General features: G+C 39.0%; 1 protein-coding gene across 1 annotated transcript; it reads right to left on the bottom strand.

Moving 5' to 3' along the window:
* Positions 1–6472: 6472 nt before the first annotated feature.
* On the bottom strand, positions 6473–7465 carry LOC113769124. Its single transcript, XM_027313599.1, has 2 exons — positions 7421–7465; positions 6473–7273 (listed from the first exon to the last, which is right to left on the bottom strand). The coding sequence occupies exons 1-2, from the start codon at positions 7463–7465 to the stop codon at positions 6473–6475; spliced, it is 846 nt and encodes a 281-aa protein (XP_027169400.1).
* Between the last annotated feature and the right edge of the window lie 18984 nt (positions 7466–26449).

The raw sequence follows: 26449 nt of genomic DNA, 5'->3' as shown, positions 1-26449 counted from the left end.
GCTCTCAATCTTGCTCAATCTTGCAATTCAACCAATTAATCTTGAGATTACTCCATAAAAACCCTTAGCTAGATAGGTTTGAGGAAGTTGGTGGAGTTGTTTGGGAAGCAAGAGACCTAAGCTACAACCTTTTGGGAGGTATCAAGGTATGGTGTGTAAAGCTTCCTTGTATGGTTCCAATAATGGCTAATTCATGACTTATGGTGGCTAGTTAGGTGATTTTGTGGGTTATTTCATGACTTTTGATAGAGATTGTGAAATTTTTATTTTTATTCATAATTTTTCTTTTTTTATATGTTTAATATTGTGTGGCCATGGATGATGGTTGGGAATGGTTTAAAATGAAGCTATAGTGCGTAAATTGTGGCTATTTGCGGAAAATTTCCCCTTTGGAAGGAAATTTCGGAATTAGGGTTTTATTTTTCCCCAATTCTGCCCGGTACTGTTACACCTAGTTAGAGGCCGAATTAGCCTTAAGTTAAAACATAAAAGTTGTAGGGAATGATGTTTTATAGTTTCTTACAAAATTTCAGGCCAATCGGAGTAACGTAACTTGTGAAACGACTGAAATACCCCTACTGCTCTGTTTCTGTCCAAAACTGATAATCAGCTTTGGTAATTGGTTAATTTGATTGGGAATACTACTGATTTGGTTGTTGATGTGTTCTTAAGAAATGTATCCTGGTATCTTAGCTTTCGGATGGATTTGGAATCACTTGAATTGGACTTTGGTAGCCTGAATTATGGTTATTTAACCAGAATACAGTTCGTTAACCAGTTTATGCGGTTCTGGTTTGGTACATTGAACTTTTGACCTAGTTGCACTACAAACTGGACTGAGTGGCCTTCTTTAACATTGTATCCCTTTCTCTTAGCTTATAAATGGTGTAAATTACACCTTAATCCGACAAGGATAGCTTCAGTTGTGTTAATTCCGCTAAGCAACAGCAAATCTGCCTTTTGTTTTCCAACCCAAACTTCGTTTCCGCCTATGTCCTAGTTTGATTTTGCACTTATACGTTCCATATGATTTTACTCTAGTGATATGTGGATTCGGTTTATGACTCATATTCGAGCCTTATGGTGGCTCTAATTAAAGGTGTTTGATAGCTTGTGATTTGTGGGTGTTGAGGTTTGGTTGGAAAGTAAAGAGAGACAAGGGAAATGCTGTCAAAATTTTCGTGGAACTTCTGCATAGTCTCGGGGAATTTGCTATATCTTGATGTAGGAATGTCAGAATTGAGTTCCATTTGTTGTGTTTTAAATTAGATTCATAGGGCTATAAACCGTGTAAATCTTAGACCCTATTTCTATCTGTACGATTTACGGTGATTTTTCAAAGTTGACTGGAATATTGTACCTGTTCTGTCTACCACTGGATAAAGCAGCCACTTGAGGCTTAAATTTGACTGACTTCCGTTCTGAATCTTATGATGGTGTTTTCTAGAAAGTTATAGCCCTTTGAATGTATTTTCCCATGGTATAACTTTTATTAATTTTGGACTTACAAAACTTGAGATATGATTTTTCATATAGGGTTGCGCGAAACTGGAAAATCCTGTTTTCCTAGTATTGACCTTACTTTCATTTTCTACTTCAAATTTGGAGTTGGTCAATCATTATAGGTAGAGTTTTGAGGTTGTTCATGTCTTTAGGACTAATTGTTATCTTTTCACTCCAAAGTCACCTCTTCGCTTTACATTAATGGTTTATTTGGATAGGCACCCGACTTGTAATCGAGCTTTACTTGCGAATTCCATTTATTAGGTCTTGGAGTCCAATTTTAAGTGTTTGCCTTGATTGTTCTAGGAGGTGCCGGCGAGTAAAGCCGTACTTGGGAAGGAAACTTTTGAAATTATCCTTGTTTGATCAGGTGAGTGTACCACTCTCCTGAATTATTGCTAAACTGGTTTTCTGTACTTGCAAATTGCTACTTGAATGTCTTTCCTGACTGTTTATCTTGTATGAGACGAGGGTGTACTTTATCACACTCGTTCTGTTGCTTGTAATGAATGAACTGGAATCTATTACTTGTACTTGTTACTTGCACTTGTTATGATGTCGTTTGGAAGTGTATCCAACGACCTTCCTGTTAAACCTGAGTTCAACCTCATGGGGAGTTAATTAAATCGAGCCAGCGAGGGCTTGGTCGAGATAATTGACAATCCATGGGTACCTGTTCCTGGGAGAATCTTTGGGTATTGAGACTCTTGATTTCGGTATACTCGAGTATTACCATTCCTGTTCCTGTTTGACGTTCAGGCCCGGTAAGGAGTATGTTTGGTGAACGGGGTTTTGGAGTTAAAGTGGTGTTCTACTGGACTAGTTCCTTTATTTGAACGTTGACGGAGGGTCAACGAGGCTGGATCAAGTATGGCAACGGGGATTTGGCTCCTGAGAGCCACCTGTATCCTTTACACTGTGATGTTCATTCTTTCCTCGTATTTGATGTGAATATATGCCTCTAAGTGCTTTCTTATGAATTCTACTATTTATACTGTTGGTACCTCATTGAGCTTTCAGCTCACCCCGTTCCGTTATCCTTGTTTTCCTTACAGGGAACCATCTTTTGGAACTGCAATATTTTGAGAAATGAGTTGAGTTAGTTAGAAAGTCTTTTGTTCTCTTGGTATAGCTCCTCGACAACTTGGAAACCCTAAATGTATCTTAATACAATGTTTCCTTTTGGATTTGTAAACTTACTAATATGTATATTTAAAATGTTTCCTCATGTTTATGTGATATATATATTCGGAAATGTACATTCTTTCATGGCAAACAAAGTGTACATGTACTTGGTTAGATCCTGCGAGGCGGCGGCCCTTCCATTTCGTCTTGATTCTTGTAGTTTTATTCCGATTTTGATGGAGGTATGATTGAGTCCCGGCGAGAGCTGGGCAGGCAGTCCGCCGACCCCTTTGGTTCGCCTTAGGGTAAGGTGAGGCTGTCACAGTACCGCACTAGCGGGTCCCACGTCCAATATACACTCCTAAAATCTCATGAACTAACTTATACTAGAAAAATGATTTAAAAATTATATTTACTCATAAAAATTATCGAGAAAATTTTTCTAATAAAGAAAATATTGAAAGGCGTGCAATTAAATAAAATAAAACCTAGAAAACAAGAAAATTTTCGGGTTCTCACACTTTCTCCCCCTTAAAAGAATTTCGTTCTCGAAATTTCTCATCTGGATTCACAAACAGTTCGGGGTATTTCTTTTGCATTTCTTCTTCCACCTCCCAGGTAGCCTCTTCTATCCCATGATTTCTCCACAAGATCTTCACCAAAGGAATTTGTTTGTTTCTCGGCTCCTTAATCTTTCGGTCAAGCAACTGTACAGGTTTCTCTTCGTAGGTGAGTGACTCATCTATCTCAACTTCCTCCGGTTGTAAGATGTGAGACGAGTCGGGATAATACTTCTTAAGTATCGAGACGTGGAAGACATCGTGAATTCTGGATAGACTTGATGGTAGTTCAAGTCGATGCGCTACTTTACCAACTCTTTGAAGAATCTTGAAAGGTCCGACGAACCTCGGTTGAAGTTTCTTTCCTCTACCCACCGTGACACTTCGTAACGGGGTAACCTTAAGAAAAACACGGTCCCCAACTTCGAACTCTAGATCTTTTCTTCGATTGTTCGCGTAGCTCTTTTGTCGGCTTTGAGCTGTTTGGAGTTTTTGTCGTATCAACTTGACTTTTTCTCGTGTATCCTCCATCCATGGAATAGTTGTTGGATCTAGCACCTTCCTCTCGCCGACTTCATCCCAATAGATCGGTGACCGACACTTCCTCCCATAAAGCGCTTCGTATGGGGCCATTTGAATTGACGAATGGTAACTGTTATTGTAAGCAAACTCTACTAAGGTCATATGTTGACCCCAGTTGCCCCCAAAATCCAGAATATAGGTCCTTAACATATCCTCGAGAGTTTGAATTGTTCGCTTCGACTGTCCATTCGTTTGGAGATGATAAGTGGTATTTAGGTTGAGTTTAGTCCCCAAAGTCTCTTGGAATTTCTGCCAAAACCTAGATACAAAGCGGGGATCTCTATCCGAAACGATACTCACAGGAACTCCAAGTAGTCTTACGATCTCGTCCATGTACACCTGAGTCAATTTATCCATGAAATATTTCATGTTTACCGGCAAGAAATGGGCCGATTTGGTTAACCGATCGACGATCACCCAAACGACATCATGTCCTCGTTGCGTTCGTGGCAAACCCGAAACGAAGTCCATTTTAATGTTTTCCCACTTCCATTCGGGTATCTCGAGAGGTTGTAACAAGCCAGATGATTTTTTATGTTCCGCCTTAACTTGTTGACAGATGAGACATTTTCGTACGTATTGAGCAATTTTCTTCTTCATGTTGTCCTACCAATAGACTCCTTTTAGGTCCTAGTACATCTTGCTACTACCCGGATGGATCGTATACTTGGACCGATGAGCTTCCTCTAAGATCTCATTCTTTAACATTTCATCTTTGGGCACCACCACTCGGTTTCGATATTTCAAAACTCCCTCGGGACTAAACTTGAAATCAGCCAATTCTCCTTTTTCCACTTTCTCTCCCCACTTCCGTACCATAGCATCTTCCTTCTGAGCTTCTTTAATTCACTCCAGTAGTGTGGATGTTACCTTAACATTACCAAAAATCACCTTATAACTTCCAAGATAGGGTTTCCACTTACAAACTGATTCTAATAGATCCCACTCCTTAATCATTAACCCTGCCACTCGAGCCTTCCGACTTAAGGCATCCGCCACCACGTTAGCTTTCCCTGGATGATAGTTGATAGTGCAGTCGTAATCCTCCAGAAATTCCATCCACCGTCGCTGCCTCATGTTCAATTCCTTCTGTGAGAAGAGATATCTAAGGCTCTTATAGTCTGAGTAAATCTCAAAAGTTACCCCGTATAGATAGTGCCTCCACTTTTTCAGAGCGAAAACAACCGCAGCTAACTTCAGGTCGTGGGTTGGATAGTTCTGCTCATGGGGTTTCAACTTTCTAGAGGCAAAAGATATCACGTTCTGGTTTTGCATCAGCACACATCCCAAACCTTCCCGTGAAGCGTCAGCATAAACGGTAAAACCGTCTATTCCGTTAGGTAAAGCTAAAATCGGTGCCATGGTTAATCTTTTCTTTAGCTCTTGAAAACTCGCGTCACACCTAGCATCCCATATGAAATGACCATGTTTCTTCGTCAAGTTGGTTAAAGGACCGGGCAGTTTGGAAAAGTCTTTAATGAAATGCCTATAGTATCCAGCCAACCCTAGAAAACTACGAATCTCCGTGGGATTTTTTGGCCTCTTCCAATCAGTCACGGCCTCTACTTTCGCTGGGTCAACCGAGATACCCTCTTGGAAAATTACGTGCCCTAAGAAAGAAATTTTCTCCAGTGAAAACTCGCACTTACTAAACTTGGTGTACAACTGATGCTCTCTTAGGGTTTGTAAAACGATTCTTAAGTGCTGTTCATGTTCCTCCCGAGTCTTTGAGTAGACCAGAATGTCATCAATAAAGACAACTACAAATCGATCTAGATAGGACTTAAAAATCCTATGCATCAGATCCATGAAGGCAGCAGGGACATTGGTCAGTCCAAAGGGCATGACTGCAAATTCATAGTGCCCATATCTTGAATTGAAAGCAGTTTTTGGTATATCCTCCTTCCTAATCAACAATTGGTAATACCCCTGGCGAAAATCTAGTTTTGAGAAGACCACTGCTCATTGCAACTGGTCAAACAACTCGTCAATATGGGGCAGTGGATATTTATTTTTAACCGTTACATTATTCAGCCCCCGATAGCCTATACAGATCCGTAGACTCCCGTCCTTTTTCTTCACAAACAACACAGGGGCTCCCCAAGGAGACCCACTTTCTCGAATGAAACCCCGCTCCAAAAGGTCTTGTAACTACAATTTCAACTCCTTAAACTCAGCAGGTGCCATTCGGTATGGGGTTTTAGAGATAGGTGACGTCCCCGGTAACAAATCAATTTTAAATTCTATCTCTCTCTCCGGAGATAGAGCTACTAACTCATCAGGAAATACATCTGGATATTTCTTTACTATGTGCACATCCTCTACCTTCAATTTATCGGTGGAGGTATTGATTAGAAAGGTTAAGAACCCTTGCGCCCCTCTACTTAGCAGTTTTCTAGCCCGAATGCTCGAGATCAAGGCAGATGAGGCCAACCTACTCCTTATATCAAGCCTCAAAGTAGCCTTCCCAGGAATGCGGAATTCTACCACCTTCTTCTTACAATCAAGTTGGACATTATACCTGGCTAATCAGTCTATGCCCAAGATTACATCATGTCCCTTAATAGACAGGTTTATCAAATCCCCTAACAATTTCCTTTCTCCTACCCAAATTTCGCAATCCTTATAAACCATACTAGTAATCAAACGATGATCCCCCGTAGGGGTACTGACTTCTAGGTCATAAGGTAAACTAGCAGGTTTTATATCAATACCACACATGAAATTGGGGTTAACAAAGGATGGGTGGCACCTGGATCTACTAAGACCTTTGCAAATCGGTGGAATACAGGGATCGTACCTTTTACAACTTCGGAAGAGTCAGGGACCTGTTGTGACTCGAGTGAGTACACTCGAGCCGATACCTTGGGTTTAGTCCCTTCCCTCTTAACCGATCCAGAATTGGTCCTCGGCGGTTGTTGGCTCCCCCTTCCATCTCGTTTTAGAACCGGACAAGTGGCAAGTTGGTGGTCTGCATTCCCACAGCGTAAACATTTTCCTTCCTTCCTCCAGCAATTGTCCTTTGTGTGGTTTGGTTTCCCACAATGTCCACAAGGACCGCGGGATGCTAAAGCTGAACCCCCCTGGAAATTTTCTCTTTGGCCTCGCCCAACTTGGCCACCTCTTGACTGAGCCCCTCTCGATACTCCCGGCTGCCTTCCACCTTCGGCTCCCCGTCCAAACTTGGGAGGGATACTCTTATCCCTCCGCCCTGAACTACTACCAGGAAATCCTCGTTTTTTAGCTTGAAAGTTCCTCACTTGAAGCCTGGCGCTTTCCACCCGTTGACCCTTCTCCACGGCCTCACTAAAAACATTAATTTGGGCCACCGCGAGATTCTTCTGAATTTTCACGTTCAGGCCCTGAACAAAGCGCCTTATCCTTCGTTGTTTGATCATGATTAGCTCGAGGGCAAATTTGGATAGGCAAGTGAATTGGCTTTCGTACTCAGCTACGGCCTGAGCCCCCTGGTGAAATCGAATAAACTCGTCTTCTTTCCTTTCCTGAACCAAAGGAGGAAAAAATTTGGCGCTGAATTCCCTCGTGAAATTTACCCACGTCCTTGGTATTTGTTCCCGTTCCCACTTTTACCGTATGACGTTTCACCAAGAACGGGCCGTCTCTTCCAGTTGAAAGACAACGAAAATCACCTGCCTCTCCTCCGTATAATGTAATGCAGCAAAGATGTCCACCATCTTTACCAACCATCTCTCGGCCTCATGAGGATCTGGCCCGCCGATAAACTTGGGTGGGGAAAACTTCTGAAACCTTTCGAGAGCTCTATCCTCGCTCTCAACGTGGTTGCCAGGATTAGCGTTTACAGGTTGAGGTTGAGGGTTTTAACCCTGGTGCTCCACTACATGAGCTAGTGTGACGCCCCCACTTCTCCCAAGGGTATCGGTGGGACGCCTGTCCAACTGTCACCAGGACTCTGTACAATCCACAATTCAAAAACTCGGAATACTTCAAATAACTTCAATACATAATTAAAATACTCCAAAATATTTCACACTTACAATTATTTAGGTTTCAAGCTTAAGTACAACCCAAAGGAATATGTACTATAACCATCCACTATAATACAATATTAAATTTTCAAAAGAAAACTATCTAGTACAATTCACGAGCACTCTTGGTCTCGAACCCTGTTAAAGAAAACAAAAACGTGGGATGAGCTACACAGCCTAGTGAGGTTCCAAAACACTCTAGCAGTTCTAATAAATCAAGTAATTGAGCATACCACATGTATGGTTCGGATTGCACGTCGGTTCACGAACATGAGACAATTATCATTATACGAGCACTTTGAGCATATCACAGGCATGACACATTAACATTAGACAATTATCATGATACGAGTAATTTGAACATGTCAAAGGTATGACACATTAACATGAAACAATTATCATGGTACGAGTAATTTGAACATGTCACAGGTATGATACATTAACATGAGACAATATCATGGTACGAGTAATTTGAGACAATTATCATCGTACGAGTAATTTGAGCGTGTCACAGGTATGACACATTAACATGAGATAATTATCATGGTACGAGTAATTTGAGCGTGTCACAGGTATGACACATTAACATGAGACAATTATCATGGTACGAGTAATTTGAACATGTCACAGGTATGACACATTAACATGAGACAACTATCATGGTACGAGTAATTTGAGCGTGTCACAGGTATGACACATTAACATGAGACAATTATCATGGTACGAGTAATTTGAACATGTCACAGGTATGACACATTAACATGAGACAATTATCATGGTACGAGTAATTTGAGCGTGTCACAGGTATGACACAAGATTTGCACGTTGGTACATTTGCATGAAATAGTTATCTCTATGCAAAATAAACATATATTGAAGGATACGGTGTTCCAGTGGAACCATGTCGGTCATCTGCACCTTATAACTTTCGAATCCCCTCGGTTTGTCTGGCCATCACTATATCCCTTCAGTGGTAGTACTCGAGTATACCGAAACGGTGGCCCAAGGTTCCAACCTACCTGACCGATCCCAGTCCTGGCTCGAGTAGGTTAGTAACCAAGGGCAGGGCCCAACTCAGTTTAGAACTTACAACATGCACAAGTAATCAAATAAATCGATGAACGGTAAAAATTTATCATGTTAGTAGATCGAGTGAGATAAAGTACACACTCACCTTAACATGGTGGATAATTTTCTATGAGCAATTATTAGTAACATTTAACACATAAACACATAAGCAATATGTGGTAATTTCATATGAACAAATAATTTACGATAATCAAGTAATCAAATAGTCAGGTAATCAAGTAAGCAGGTAATCACGTAAGTAGGTAATCAAGTAGATTGGTAAACGGTAAGTAATTACGATTAACGGTTAACGGTTTACGGTAAGTAATTACGGTTAATTGGCAGATATTTGCCATTTTAATAGGCCGGCATTGGCCATTTCCCACTTTTACCACTTAAGAGTCGAGGAGATTCACTCCAACCGACTTATGCAGCCATAACATAATTAATCATTTAAACACTTCACGTAAATATACAATTCAAGTATTTCATGTTGAGTAATTCAAGTATACCTTACTTAAATATGTATGAGTGTGGTAAATACTTGACATATAGCATTTGACACTTAATGATCATGGAATAAGCATGTCATGGATTTATTCAAATTATGTACTCCTATATGGAACACTCACTTATTCAAAACAAGTGAGTAAGTACTCAAACAAGTGTTTAGGCGTCCACTTCGAGTTCCTCTTGAAGGTCTCCTTGAGCGCCTAAGTAAATAACCACCAATTATTATATACTATCACTTAGAATCCCTACGTATCAAAGAAAGTTGTACCAGTGTACAATCTAAGGAGAATTCATGAATTGAGCCTTAATTATTTATAATCGAGACTCGGAAGTGGGTTTCAAAAGCACAAGAGAAATCAGATTTTCGCCTTTGAAATCAAGTGTAAAACGGTCTAGCAATATCGGAGGAAAATGGAGAGCTTGAAACCCTCAATTTCCTTTAAATTCGGAAATTTCAGATTCGGCAAGCAAACTTTAAAAAATCAGATCTCACTTTCTATCAGTCCAAAATTGGAAAACTTGGTACCATTGGAAACTACTTCCAAAATACTAAAAGTTTCTAGAAGACACTTTTCCATGATTCCAAACGGATGGTATTCAAAATTTGTCTCAAAGTTGCTGTTTTGGCTTGCAAGACAGTTTCGGGGTTGGTTTTCGGTAAAGTTTGGAAATTCAGTAAAATTCACACAATGTGAACCAGCCTCTGAAATTTGGAACTCAATTAGAGTCACAAACAAAGTTTAAAACATAACAAGCAGAACAAGAATTGGAGTTTTGAGCACCAAGATATAGTAGCTCAAAGTTGCTGAAAAATCGAAACGTTTAGGCAATTTCCAGGTTCAAATCACAAACTTTGGGACTTTGGTTAAACATTGAAACGGATTCGGAATGGCACCGAATTTGGAAGTATTATATTACCATATAAGGGGTATTTCTTTGTCAAATTTCATGGAAAAATACGTACGGGAAGTTGGTTAACAAAGTCACGAAAGTTTCTATATTTTCAAGGCAAAGCTGCCTTGTGCTACCATTTCCCTTTTCCAAATCATTTGGCTAATGAAATATTTTCAAACATGGTTCATTTGTGTAGAAAATGTCTAAGTAACATTCAAAATACATTTTCTTAGGTGACTAACACCAAAAATTTCGAAATAACAAGTCCCAAGTCAAGATTGGCCATTCGGCTAAGAGAAAAGGAAAAGTTTTCCAGATTCGAAGAGCAATTTTGGGACATCATTTGCATGTCAAAATGGTCTTAGAATATCACCAAATTTTGCACAATTAAACCTCCATATGAGGAATACTCCTCCATCAAATTTCATTTGAAAATTCACACGGGAAGGTAGTTAACTAAACCATCAAAGTTCAAGAAATTTTCCAAGGCAAAACTATCTTCTAGCTCTTCTTTCCTTTTTAAACATTTTGTCCAATGCAACCAAACCAAATCTGGTTTATTTGTGAAACAAAGTCCAAGGAACATCTAATATAAAGTTTGGTAGATGTTGGACATCAAATTTTCCAAAACAACAAGTCCCAAATCAAGCTAGGCCATTTAACTAGCCAAAAGAGGATTTTCAAGCAAAAATCTAGGTCTGTAATTTAGCGATATCTCACTCAATTCAACTTGGAATTGAGCGTAGTTGGTGGCGTTGAAAACTCCATTCATAAGGTTACAATTTCTCAGAAGAAATCATTTTTAAAATCTGTCCACAACTAGCTTATCTTTGAGCATCAAGTTGCAGCTTAAGACGTGGACTCCAGTGAACCAGCGAAACAGGATAGTCATGTTCAAATGAGTGGTACGGTTCACTCAGGTGGAATCTGGACATAGACTTTATACCATTGGAAAACTGAGAATGTTTACTTTCTAGTGCCGCAAACAGCACGCGATTTTGACGTCGGAGCAAAAAGTTATAGCTGTTTGAAAAACACTGCCTGTGCAATACGGGAAAACTTCCAGTTTTGAAGGAACTTTCGAAATCACAACATTTGGCCAACCAAATCACGTAATTTTTTGATGAAACTTTCTACACAACCTATATTACATATATACCTCAAAAAAAAGTCATTAGAACCACGAAAAATTGCCCTAAGGGCCATGGCATGGACAGGGGCAGGAATGGAAAAATTCCTTCTTCACTTCCTTTGAACTTTCCTTCAACAATACAACCTATTTCCACTAGATTAATCGCTAATCCAACATTAATAACATCAAAACGCAACAAATCAGTCCATCAAGAAATTGTGAGAGTTCATGGAGCCCACTCACCAAAATTCAACATAAATAAAGCTACCCACATGAATATATGAGGTTATATGTGCAATACAACTTCCATAAATTAAGATTTTGAAGGTCGATCATCACTTACTTACTTAGATGATTAAGGCAGAAATTTCGGTCCTTATTTGCTCAAGAAAAACCGTGAGAGCAGCCTCCTTTTCTAGCTTGAAGTGCTCTCCAAGTGTTTAGCAAAATGTTGTTAAAATTTGAGATGATTTGGTGAAGGATTAGTGAAGATTTGAAGAAGAAATTGAAGAAGAAACTTGGTTCTTTTTCTCTTGAAGTGCACGGCTGGAATGGGAGCAAAAGTGAGTGTGTTTTGGGCTCTAATGAAGCTTCCAAGAGAAGCTAAAATGTGTGGCTCCAATTAATTCAAAAGTCAACCCTTTCTCCCGCGCACAGGCGCGGGCGTTTCGTGCTCGATTCCTCTCGAGTTTATTTCACTAGTGCCCTAAACCTCTAATACACTTTCATTCATACTATTATTATTCACTCTTAATAGTCTAAAAATAATGGTGTTAAGTCACTCAATTAATCGCGCGCGTAAAAACGTGTATTCCCGATTTAAACGCGATAAATTGAAATCTCTAAGAAATTCTTATAATGATAGTATAACTAACTATCACTTGAGCACTTAAACATAAAAATACCTATTTCAAGGCTAATGTATAAGTCTCCAATATTTCAAGCTCATTGTATTCTCAAATCGGCTATAGTCTCCAAACACGTATTCACTATTTTCATTTAACGAGTTTTCAAAAAAATAACTTTTGGAATCAAGTCATTTTTAAAATACATGTGATCCATAATTCCATGTATTTGAGCAATAAAAGGTTGAAATAAAATATTCGGAGAAAACGTGTGAGTAAATAATTAATTAAACCAGTAAAATAAAATAAAACAAGAAAATTTCGGGTCCTCACAACCTCCCCTCCTTAAAAGAATTTCGTCCTCGTAATTCACACTTACGATAATATCGTATCCCTTATTTGTCAGGTCTACTAGATCTACCAAAATTCACAGCTTCTATAATTTGCACAACAATTAAGCACTGATTTGTTCATAGGACTCCTACTCTCCAAACTATAGGGCAGCAATCACAGTTTACTTGTACCACTCACGAAAATAGGGTTTTCACAAAACAGTCAACTCTAGGGTCAATTAAAGGTCTAGTTAAATGATTCCATCTGGTGGTTCGAAACTCGAATAGGAAAATATATTTTCAATAGAAAACTAATTTTACCAAAATCTTCGACTCAATTTGTCCAAAAATCATTTACTGGCATTCGATCTTTAAAATTAACAATTTTAGAAATAACCAGATTTCTTTGGTCCCAAATGATCACTCAAATTTTTGTTCAAATCAAGTCAATCATAATATGCGAGACAAAAATGAGGGGTTTTTTTTTTATGTATTTCGGATATGTATGTGGCAAAATACGATTCACAATTTCAAAATTAGAGTTAAAAGATACAAACCTTTCTTCATGGTCCGAAACTAAGTTTTCTTAGTAAGAAACTTCAGGTAATGTTTTTGCCACCGTCATTAATACATATTTCAAATTCCTCAAATACATTTAAGAAGATTAATCATGCGACTCAATGCATGGGTATCAAAGAGCGTATACAATGAAATAACATATAATTGAAGGATGTTTCAAAAATTTCATCAAAGTTTCGAGTTAAGAATTGCGTTTGAATAAATATATATTCTAGAAAATGTTTTTAAGAGAGAAAGTGTTTTTTTTTACGTACAGCAGAATAAGTAATGAGTTCAAGTCACTTCACAAATAACCAATGAAATACTTCGAAAGTTCAAACATTCATAAAAGGTTGAAACATGTCCACATGACCAACCACAAGATACGGTAGAACAATCATTAAAATTGCACAGGGGAGAACCTCTTTAGGTACCCAACTAGATCAATCTTTTATATCACTGATAGGTCTTATCTTCTCGTTCATTTCCGATTCATATCTATCACTAAGATCCCATTGGATTACATAAGACCGGCTATCAGTCTTTCTCAAGAGTGCGGGTTGCCTAAACCCACACCACAACCCATTCATTGACCTTGCCGAGCCATACTTAATATAAGTCTATAGGCGTAAGAAAAAGAATAATTAGGCATAGAAGAACTTAAAGCATATACAAGTTACAAATACATTTAGAATTAGAAGCATGATTCTTTACATATATCAAAAGTCATAATACGAATCAAGAGGTCACAAACAAGCCAAGTAAAGTACATACCAAGTCAAAATCAATAAACAAAAATGAACAAGTGATTATCAAAAGTGCATCCATCTCTAAGGCACAAACTCTTAAGTTCTACTCCCATCGTCCCACTACGAAAGATCACAAGTAGTGCTTCACTAGATTAATTGGAACTAAATGATCCCCATTTCCTAACATGTTCAACTTTAACCCCAACACAAGGATCTTCTAGGCCACGATCTTCTTCACCTCTCGCTCTTAATTATTGTGCCATCTTAGCCAAACGATTATCGGTTTCTTGTAATTATTCATGTGAAATATCGATTCATTTTTATTCCCCGCAAATGGAGATCTCAAGTCCTTAGCATTGTCCTCAACGCTTGAGTACTCGGGTACAAGAATCTGAAATAAGATAATTCACATCTCGAGCTGGCCAGTTCCCAAGAGTAAATCATCACATTTGAGATTCCTACCCATCATACATACCAAATGTTTTTCTCAAATATCAAAACAAAAGGGTTTATACCTATCACATTCATGATTCACAGCTTATACTCTAGAAGAGTTCTTAAGCCTTTACTCATTCACATAATAAGGACCATAACACCACTTGGTCCAGGCTCACCCCGCTCACAAACTACGCGAAGCAGCTCTGATTTTCATCCTTACAAGCGGTCACTTAACTTTCAAACCAATCCCACAGTCCGGCATCCTAAACTTTTAAGTCTAGGATACACTACAAAGATTTGAAACCTAACCTCTGATACCAACTGTGACGCCCCTATTTCTCCCAAGGGCGAATCCAAGGGTATCGGCGGGACGCCTGCCCAACTCTCGCCAGGACTCGGTACAATCCACAATTCAAAAACTTGGAATACTTCAAATAACTTCAATACATAATTAAAGTACCCCAAAATATTTCACACTTACAATTATTTAGCTTTCAAACTTAAATACAACCCAAAGGAATATGTACTATAACCATCCACTATAATAAAACTTTAAATTTTCAAAAGAAAACTATCTAGTACTATTCACGAGCACTCTTGGTCTCGAACCCTGTTAAAGAAAACAAAAATGTGGGATGAGCTACACAGCCCAATGAGGTTCCAAGACACTCTAGCAGTTCTAATAAATCAAGTAATTGAGCATACCACATGTATGGTTCGGGGTTGCACGTTGGCTCATGAACATGAGACAATTATCATTATACGAGTACTTTGAGCATATCACAGGTATGACACATTAACATGAGACAATTATCATGACCATTAACATGAAATAATTATCATGGTACGAGTAATTTGAACATGTCACATGTATGATACATTAACATGAGACAATTATCATGGTACGAGTAATCTGAGCGTGTCACAGGTATAACACATTAACATGAGACAATTATCATGGTATGAGTAATTTGAGCATTTCACAGGTATGACACATTAACATGAGATAATTATTATGGTACGAGTAATTTGAGCGTGTCACAGGTATGACACATTAACATGAGATAATTATCACGGTACGAGTAATTTGAGCGTGTCACAGGTATGACACACTAACATGAGACAATTATCATGGTACGAGTAATTTGAGCGTGTCACAGGTATAACACAAGATTTGCACGTTGGTACATTTGCATGAAATAGTTATCTCTATGCAAAATAAACACACATTGAAGGATACGGTGTTCTAGTGGAACCATGCCGGTCATCTGCACCTTATAACTTCCGGATCCCCTCGGTTTGTCTAGCCATCACCTTACTCCTCCAGTGGTAGTACTCGAGTATACCGAAACGGTGGCTTAGGGTTCCAACCAACCCGACCGAGCCTAGTCCTGGCTCGAGTAGGTTAGTAACCAAGGGCAGAATCCAGTTCAGCTTAGAGCTTACAACATGCACAAGTAATCAAATAAATCGGTGAACGATAAAAATTTATCATCTTAGTAGGTCGAGTGAGATAAAGTACACACTCGCCTTAACATGGTGGATAATTTCCTATGAGCAATTATTAGTAACATTTAACACATAAACTCGTAAGCAATATGCGGTAATTTCATATGAACAAATAATTTACGGTAATCAAGTAATCAAGTAGTCAGGTAATCAAGTAAGCAGGTAATCACGTAGGTAGGTAATCAAGTAGGTTGTAAACGGTATGTAATTACCGTTAACGGTAAGTAATTACGGTTAATTGGCAGATATTTGCCATTTTAATAGGCCGTCATTGGCCATTTCTCACTTTTACCACTTAAGAGTCGAGGAGATTCACTCCAGCCGACTTATGCAGCCATAGCATAATTAATCATTTAAACACTTCACGTAAATATGCAATTCAAGTATTTCATGTCGAGTAATTCAAGTATACCTTACTTAAATATGCATGAGTGTGGTAAATACTTGACATGTAGTATTTGACACTTAATGATCATGGAATAAGCATGTCATAGATTTATTCAAATTACGTACTCCTATATGGAACACTCACTTATTCAAAACAAGTGAGTAAGTACTCAAACAAGTGTTTAGGCGTCCACTTCGAGTTCCTCTTGAAGGTCTCATTGAGCGCCTGAGCAAATAACCATCAATTATTATACACTATCACTTAGAATGACTACTTATCAAAGAAAGTTGTACTTGTGATACCCCAACTTTTGGGATCATCTTTTGTTTAGTCTCAAAGAGGATATTACGGTTTCTTTAGTTTATTTTTATTTAAAAAAAATTATTTTGTTTTAAAGAAGAAACTAAAATTATTTCTTTGGGTTTGATTTAAAACCTTGTTTTGTTTTAAAAGACTAGAAACCCTAAAAGTCTAATCAAAACCCTAGTTTCACTTGTGACTGACCGTTTTCTCAAATTTCTCATATTTCAACCGAAACCCTAACTTCAATTTATGGAATTGTAAAACCCTCACGTTTTTCTTAAAAAAATACCCTTTTATCTGGAAATTATTAATTTATAATAGCCTTACTACTCAATCACCCCACAATAAGTGCAAATGAACCTAGGAAGTAGGGTTTCACGTTTCAATTTTAAGTTAGCACGAATTAGGGTTTTCACGTTTTTTCGTAGTATGATTATTCGGTACGGAGTGAGAATCAAAATTGGTAGGTAAGAGTGACTTTTGGATGAAGAAATATTATATGATTAGAAGTGATAATAATAAGTTAGTGATTAGAATTTAAAAACCCTAGTATACGCGATTTAAGAAAAAACGGCTCAAACCGACGAGTATCGATCACTACCGATTGAACCCATCACTTGACCACTACTTCCTTACCACCACATACCCTTGATATTTTTGCAAAATATCCCCCCCCCTCATCTTCAGCCATGTGACCGAAATTTGTGGCCAAAATACAAGGAAAAGATAGCAAAAACTTGGAAGGCTTTGGTGTCAACCACCTATGGTTCCTTAGCTAAGACAAAGTCTCACCTTCTTATCTTCCATTTGAGTCATTTTTGTGACGCCCCCACTTCTCCCTAAGGCGAACCAAAGGGTATCTGCGGGACGCCTGCCCAACTCTCGCCAGGACTCACGCAAAACATTCAAACTTATTACTACTCTAAAAGTCATAAGTACAACAACATAAATACAATGATGCGGGAGCGTTCAAGCTAACCATGGTCAACCATTATCCAACCCGTACATCGGGTGTTCAAAATACAACTTTAAACCCAAATTTACCTCATGCCCAAGTACTACACTCCAATTACAAAAGTACAACGCAAAACCAAGAGACGTAGTCAAAATGAAGATAGAAACCCTAAACAAAAGTACATCAGGAGGGTTTCTCCAATACATCCCCGGATCCAGTCCATTTAAGGAAACAAATCTACGGGGTGAGCAAAACGCTTGTGAGGCCAAGAACACACATACAAGCACATTGCTCAAATAACAATCTCAATTTACAAGTCAAGCAATCATATTTTAGTAATTAACAATTTACTGGAAATATGACCAGAAACAATTCAAGGATACTGGAGCCCTCAGGAGCTATATTCCACTTGCACATTCAATAACCTCCACGAATTGACACTCCGTCAATCGGGTAGGTTTAGTCCGTAGAACTCCTGATATAGGCAACCCTAGGGGAAGACCCTCCTAGAACCTCCCAACCTTGTAATTATCAGAGTTGGATCTTTTCTCCCAATAGAAATTGAACTCGATTGTTCTCATGAACTCAAGACCTCTGACATACAAAGGTAATCAGCAACCTTAAGCAAATAAGGATGGATGAAGCGACACCACGATTAGGGAACAAGCTAATCGATAAAGTCTAATTTGAATCCTAAGCTATGAACTCAAGAATTCAAGAGTAAGTTCGATTAAGAACTTGAAGGAAAATTCCTCACGATTTCTGGTTGTAATAATCTGTCTTTTACTCTTACAAGAGGTGCCTTTTTATAGGCTAAAACTAGGGCAAAATCCGGCCCACATAAACCTGGAAGAGATTCGGTCCGCATAAAAGAGCTTAAAGAGCTAGCTCTTTAAGGCTTTCCGATAAGGCCCGATAAGTAATAAAATACTCAACACCTAACAACTACTAAACTAGACAGTCTTAAAACAACTACCAACTAAGCTAACAAGTATGAGATCACTCCTTTACTTCAAATGTACAAGTGAACAAAGTAACTTCATGGTCCATCAAATCTTCAAACCTAGCTTGCTCCTTGCTTGTATGGTGAATGATCAAGGCTCGTAAAGCTTCCTTCACCTTCTTGGTTCTTGATCTTGTCATCGGACCACCAATGTTGATCAAAGGGTCCTTGACCCAAGGTTGGAGTTGTTGCACGCCCGTATCCGCATCATTCCCTCCCTCCTCGAAAGGATTCGTCCTCGAATCTTCAAAGTCTGTATCAAAGTCAAAAGGGGATAGGTCAGACACATTAAAAGATGCGCTTATGCCATACTCACTTGGAAGTCCCAATTTGTATGCATTGTCGTTGATCCTCTCTAGGACTTGAAAAGGTCCGTCGCCTCTTGGATGTAACTTGGTCCGTCGAGATGCTGGAAACCTTTCCTTCCTCATGTGCACCCAAACCCAATCACCAGGTTCGAATACAACATGCTTTCTTCCCTTATTCGCATGTTGTGCATATTGCGCATTTTTCTTTTCAATTTGAGCTCGAATTCTCTCATGCAAGGTCCGAACAGCATCTGCCTTTTTGACACCATCTGCGCTTAAACACTCATCAACAGGAATAGGTGATAAATCTAGAGGGGTTAGCGGCTGAAACCCATAAACAATTTCAAAAGGAGAATGATTAGTAGTAGAATGAGTGGTTCGGTTATATGCAAACTCAGCGATAGGCAAACATTCTTCCCACTTCTTCAAGTTCTTTTGAACAATGGCTCGAAGTAAAGCACCAAGGGTTCGATTGGTTACCTCAGTTTGACCATCCGTTTGAGGATGACTAGAAGTAGAAAATAGCAACTTCGTTCCCAACTTTCCCCAAAGTGATTTCCAGAAGTAGCTTAAGAATTTCACATCCCTATCACTTACAATAGTACGCGGTACTCCATGCAATCTAACCACATCCTTGAAGAATAAATCAGCAACATAGCGCGCATCATTTGTTTTCCTACAAGGGATAAAATGAGCCATTTTAGAAAATCTATCCACTACAACAAAGATACTATCCATACCTCTAGAAGATCTTGGTAAGCCAAGTACAAAATCCATGGATAAGTCTGTCCAAGGAGCATGAGGTACGGGTAGAGGAGTGTATAGTCCATGAGGGTTACTCCTTGACTTGGTCTGCTTACACTTTAAACACTTATCACAAATGTTAGCAACGTCACGCCTCATTTTAGGCCAATAGAAGTGTTCATGCAAGATGTCAAGAGTTTTATCAATGCCGAAATGTCCCATCAATCCTCCACCATGGGCTTCTCTAACAAGTAATTCCCTAAGCGAACAATTGGGAATACATAGGCGATTTTCTTTGAACAAGAAACCTTCATGCCTATAGTACTTTTGAAATGCAGCATGTTCACAAGCTTGAAACACATTAGAAAAATCGTCATCATATGCATACATGTTTTTAATGTGCTCAAAACCAAGTAGCTTAGTGCTCATGTTAGTGATCAAAGTATACCTCCTAGACAATGCATCCGCAACGACATTATCTTTCCCCTTCTTATACTTAATGATGTACGGAAAGGAATCAATGAATGCAATCCACTTCGCATGTCTTTTATGCAACTTTCCCTGACCCTTAAGGAATTTAATTGATTCATGATCAGTATGTATCACAAATTCCTTAGGCATAAGATAATGCTGCCACACTTCAAGAGCACGCACAACAGCATACAATTCTTTATCATAAGTAGGGTAATTAAGAGCTCCCCCACTCAACTTTTCACTGAAATATGCCAAGGGTCTATTATTTTGATGTAAGACAGCCCCTATGCCGATCCCACTAGCATCACATTCAACTTCAAACGTCACATCAAAATTAGGCAAAGCAAGAATAGGTGCTGAAGTTAACAAATCCTTAAGCTTATTAAATGACTCTTCTTGCTCTTTTCTCCATTGAAACCCCACATTCTTTTTAATTGTCTCATTCAAAGGTGCTGCAATAGTACTAAAGTCTTTAACAAATCTCCTATAGAAACTTGCAAGACCATGAAAAGACCTTACTTGAGACACATTGGTTGGAGTCGGCCACTCTAAGATGGCTTTTACCTTGGCGGGATCAACATGTATGCCATTTGCACCAACAATATATCTAAGGAAATTAACTTCAGGAGTGCAGAAGACACATTTTTCCATGTTAGCAAACAACCTATTTTCACGCAAGACACTTAAAACAAGTCGCAAATGCTCAACATGTTCATCTAAAGACTGGCTAAAGATCAATATATCATCAAAATAAACAACAACAAACTTCCCAAGAAAATGCCTTAAAACATGGTTCATTAACCTCATGAAAGTACTTGGAGCGTTTGTTAAGCCGAAAGGCATCACAAGCCACTCATAAAGACCATACTTTGTTTTGAAAGCAGTTTTTCATTCGTCTCCTTCCTTTATCCTTATTTGATGATAACCAGATCTTAAGTCAATTTTAGTGAAAATGATTGCCCCATGCAATTCTTCTAACATATCATCTAACCTAGGAATAGGATGACGATACTTAACAGTAATTTTATTAATTGCACGACAATCTGTACACATTCTCCAAGTCCCTTCTTTCTTAGGCACTAAAATGACTGGAACTGCACAAGGACTAAGAGATTCACGTACCTGATCCTTTTCAAGGAGGGAATCGACTTGCCTTTGGATTTCCTTTGTTTCCTCCGGATTTGCTCTATAGGCTGGTCGATTTGGGAGAATTGCTCCAGGAACAAAGTCGATTTGATGTTCGATACCTCGAATTGGAGGTAATCCTTTTGGTAGTTCTTCCGGAAACACATCCTTGAATTCCTGCAAAAGAGAGTAGATTGCACTAGGAAGAGAATCGGTTATGCCTAGTGTGTAAAAAGAAGAATAATCAGCTTCCCTGTACAGAAGTACTATGAGAAGACTTTGTGCATTCAAAACCCTACCTACCTCACGCACACTTGCATAGAAGCTCTTTTTGTTCACTTTCAAGCTCTCGGCCTCACTAAGTTTTTTTCCACTCGAATTTTCTTTTTCACTCAACTCGGCCTCTACTTTCTTTTTTTCCTCATCCTCAAGCACATTCGGCTTTTTCTTTGCCTCTCTCAGTTGCCTTTTCTCTCGCTCTTTTCTTAGATGCAATTGTTCCTCATACACTTGTGTAGGTGTCAAGGGTGAAAGAGTGATCTTGAGGTTGTCCATAATGAATTTATACTTATTAGTGAGTCCAATATGATCAGCCTGCCTATCATACTCCCACGGACGCCCTAACAAGACATGACTAGCTTGCATAGGAATTACATCACATAAAACTTGGTCCTTGTATCGACCAATAGAAAAAGCGATTAAAGCTTGTTTGGTCACCTTGACTTCCCCCCCATCATTTAACCAAGATAGTCTATAGGGTTTAGGGTGGTAAGTCCATGAAAGGTGCTTTTGCTCGACAAAGTCAGCAGCTACGCAATTAGTACAAGAGCCACTATCAATGATCATGAGACATACCTCATCTCCAATTTTGCATCTCGTATGAAAAATGTTGGACCGTTGGAGATCATCTTCTTGAGCTTGTGCATTTAGCACTCTCATAGTCACCATAGTTCGAGCCACGGGGTCCTCTTCTATTTCAACCAGGTCAGCATCATTCCCCTCTTCTTCAAGTGGTGGCATGTCCGCATATTCCTCCTCTCCTTCGCTTTGCCACATTCCCTCTTCATTCATGTACATGATGCTTCGGTTAGGGCATTGAGCCATGAGGTGGCCAATTCCCTTACATTTGAAACATGCATTTGGCTGGTTGGTAGACGTATTTGGCCTTGGAAGAGTTGGTCGCGGGGTTGGTTTAGAAAGAGTTGCACTCGGATGGAACGGTTGCTCCATTCGCCTGTTTTCCCTTTCTTTATTGCCTTGCCTTGGCCAAGCATTGGATGTTGGCAATTGATCTCGTCTCCAAGGTGTGGAAGAGGATGTAGTGGTTCGGCCACTAGGTGTCTTTATAGGTAAGGCTTGCCTTTCCACCTTCTCTGCATAAGACACCATTTGTTGTAGCTCAAAGTGGTCTTGAAGCTCAACCTTCTTCCGAATTTCAGGATTTAATCCATTAAGAAATCTTGCCATGGTTGCTTCCGAATCCTCTTGTATATTGGCCCTTATCATTGCTACCTCCATTTGTTTGTGGTACTCATCAACCGAACTGGACCCTTGGGTGAGTCGTTGGAGCCGATTGTACAAGTCCGTGGTGTAATGGAAGGGTACAAATCGTTTCCTCATCACTTGCTTCATTTCAGCCCAAGTGTCAATTGGTTGTTCCCTATTTCTCCTCGTGGCACATACTTGCTCCCACCAAATGGATGCATAATCTTCAAATTCAATAGCTGCAAGTTTCACCTTTTTCTCTTCAGAGTAATTGTGGACTTCAAACACTTGCTCAACTCTCCTAACCCAATCTAAATAAGCTTCAGGATCATTTTTCCCATGAAAGGTAGGCATCTTAGTCTTGATGGAACCAAGATTGTCATCGGTTCTCCTAGGTCGGTCTCGGCCTTCCCTCGCTTCCCTGTGGCTTTTCCTTGATCGGAATGAGGTGTTAGAATGATACCCCTCATCATCCGCACCATGCTCAACACTCTGAGCACTTGAAGCCCTATTGGGAATATCTCCAGTACCTCGCATCTCAATGGCAGCCACCCTGTCGGATAGTTGTGTCACCACAAATTCAAGCCTCCCCGCTTATTTTTTGAGAGTTTGGAGCACCAATTTGAGTGACACGTCGGTCTCAGACGGCTCGGCCATGTTCCCCTCTTGAGACATATTGTCAAACCTGCAAAACAAATGTATCCTAGTCTACCTTGCAAAGCACTCGTGTATCACTCAAGAAAACACACTCACTCTCAATTTTCCTTCTCGAAGTTCTTAAAACAACTCAAACTCTAAAAAATTCCAGAATTAATTACCCTATAAGCAAGTAATAAGACACAAATCAGAATTTTGTAAATCCTAGAAAAACTCTACCCGAAGCTGGAACTTTTATTTTTTTTGAGCTGCTGTTTTGCTGAGTTTCTGGTCAGTATTTTGGAGGGTAAGTGGTGATTTTGGGATGTTCAAATAATGCAAGAACCAGTCCTCAAATTTCAGGGAAATCGGCTCGCAAAGACTAGCTCAACCGATTTTAGAAACCCAAGAATTTAAAGGCGGTGTGGCTAAGGTGTTTGTGGCGGTTTAGGTTTGGTTTTGGAAACTGATTTTGGGGTGCTTGGGGTCTGGTTAGGTAGTTTGGAGTCGTTGAAATTCAATTAAGATTGGAACTCAAGAGTTGGAAACCAATCAAGATTTGGAGATTAACCAAGATTTGGAGACTAACCAAGAATTGGAACTCAAGAATTGGAAACTTTTTTTGGAAACTTGATTTCCTTTGTATGAGAGCCAATTCCTTCTCTTCTTCCTTTTTTTTTTCTTTTCTTTTTTTTTCGGCTCTTCAAGGAACACAAATTCAGATCACACCAACAAGTTCAAGAAAACGGATGAAAGGTTATGCCAATTCCAAGAAAACCCTAGTTCTTGGTTTATTGTTCAAGAATTTTCAAAACAAGACTTGGTGGTCCAAGAACTTCAAGAATTTGTTCAAGAAACACAAGAATTTCCCCAAATTATGTTGTGGTGTCTAGGGTTTGCAAGAACAACAACCAATACTCAAGAAATAGGCAAAACAGAATTTCAGCAATACTCAAAAGAAAATTCCAGCAATACTCTAGCAACTTGGACACTAAAACAATATAAGGTACGTGACTCTTTTTTTTTTTTGTCTTTAAACCCTAACAACCCAAACACAAGTATAACAAACCCAAGAACTTGGACAGAAAAACACAAAAAGACAACACCCAAACAATTTTTTTTTGACTCGGATGAACAGTAACGTGAACAGTCGCTACAGTACGATGAACAGTAATTCGGAACAGTAACGATGAACAGTAATCGCTACAGTTTTTTTTTTTTTTTTTGGAAAAAAGACAAACTAGCAAGATATGAACAACTTCAATTAAAAGAGAATTAACCTGATGCTCTGATTACCAACTGATATAGGCAACCCTAGGGGAAGACCTTCCTAGAACCTCCCAACCTTGTAATTATCAGAGTTTGATCTTTTCTCCCAATAGAAATTGAACTCGATTGTTCTCATGAACTCAAGACCTCTGACACACAAAGGTAATCAACAACCTTAAGCAAATAAGGATGGATGAAGCGACACCACGATTAGGGAACAAGCTAATCGATAAAGTCTAATTTGAATCCTAAGCTATGAACTCAAGAATTCAAGAGTAAGTTCGATTAAGAACTTGAAGGAAAATTCCTCACGATTTCTGGTTGTAATAATCTGTCTTTTACTCTTACAAGAGGTGCCTTTTTATAAGCTAAAACTAGGGCAAAATCCGGCCCACATAAACCTGGAAGAGATTCGGTCCGCATAAAAGAGCTTAAAGAGCTAGCTCTTTAAGGCTTTTCGATAAGGCCCGATAAGTAATAAAATACTCAACACCTAATAACTACTAAACTAGACAGTCTTAAAACAACTACCAACTAAACTAACAAGTATGAGATCACTCCTTTACTTCAAATGCACAAGTGAACAAAGTAACTTCATGGTCCATCAAATCTTCAAACCTAGCTTGCTCCTTGCTTGTATGGTGAATGATCAAGGCTCGTAAAGCTTCCTTCACCTTCTTGGTTCTTGATCTTGTTATCGGACCACCAATGTTGATCAAAGGGTCCTTGACCCAAGGTTGGAGTTGTTGCACGCCCGTATCCGCATCAACTCCACTTAACCTGTCCCCTTTCACCTTACATACCCCTGTATCGGGCCCGCCTGTCATTTGTTTGTGGCGATACTACTCGAGTTTACCAAGCAAGACCTCTCACTAGGTCGAGCTTATATATCTCATGGCTCGTCAAGGTTCCCGACCAAGCCCATGCTGGCTCGAGTCCAAGGTCGGCCAATGAGATTTGGACGTCCCCATGTGCACTTGTGTGTCGAGGAGATTCACTCCAACGACGTATGCAGCTATAGCATACCATTACATTTCATTCATTCATTCAATACATTTCAATCATTCATTCAATGCATTTCAATCATTCGTTCAATACATTTCAATCATTACTATTTCATTTCTAATGAGAACGAGTGCGGTAAAGTACACACTCGACTCCAATTTAAAGATTTCCAATCATTAATAGCAATTAAACATGTAACAAGTTTACATACACCTGACACTCACCAAGTATTAGGTGTAAGTAAGGTCAAGGAAAGTTCAAGCGTCCACCGTGGGATCCTCTTGAAGGTCCTCGTGTGCGCCTGAGCAAATAATAGTGAATTATCATCCATATCCCAAATATCGAGGAATAATTCGTTCACTAGTATTAATCTAGGGAATTCCGTGAAAATGAACCTCAATTACTCGTAAATCGAGGTTCGAGAGGTGTTTGATAACATTCAAAAGTATTTAAGTCTTTATCTAGGAAATCGGGGATAAAACGTTTAGATAATATCAAAAGAATAAAGAGTTCTTGAAAAACTGTATTTCCTTGAAAGTTGGAAAATTTCAGTTTTATTATGAATCTTGGAAAAATCGTAACTCACTCGGCATAAGTCAAGAATTGGAAAACTTTATACCGTTGGAAACCTATTAGAAAGTAATACAAGTTCCTAGAAGACACTTTTCCATGAATCGAAGTGGAAAGTGCTTAAAAATGAGCTTGAAGATACTGACTCGGTTCACAAGGCAGAATTAAGTTGGATTTTGGCCAACTTTGAAAATTCGGCACGATTCACTCGTTACGAATCGGCCCCTGAAATTTGTAACTCAAATAGAGTTGCAAGTGAGGTTTATAGCTGAGCAAGCGGATCAAGAATCGGAGTTTCGAGTACCGAAATACGGTAGCTCGAAGTTGGAGAAATTTCAAGACTGGAGAAGAATTTCCAAATTTGAACTT

The sequence above is a fragment of the Coffea eugenioides genome, chromosome 4, assembly GCF_003713205.1.
Source record: "Coffea eugenioides isolate CCC68of chromosome 4, Ceug_1.0, whole genome shotgun sequence".
Taxonomy (NCBI): Eukaryota; Viridiplantae; Streptophyta; class Magnoliopsida; order Gentianales; family Rubiaceae; genus Coffea; species Coffea eugenioides.
This window is presented reverse-complemented; position numbering and strand designations above follow the sequence as displayed.

Excerpts from the sequence above, each read along its gene's own strand:
- LOC113769124 (XM_027313599.1), bottom strand. The coding sequence starts at position 7,465 with ATGGTGGACATCTTTGCTGCATTACATTATACGGAGGAGAGGCAG. Across the intron at positions 7,274-7,420 it reads ATTATACGGAGGAGAGGCAG|GAAAGGAAAGAAGACGAGTT; the intron begins GTGATTTTCGTT and ends CCTTTGGTTCAG.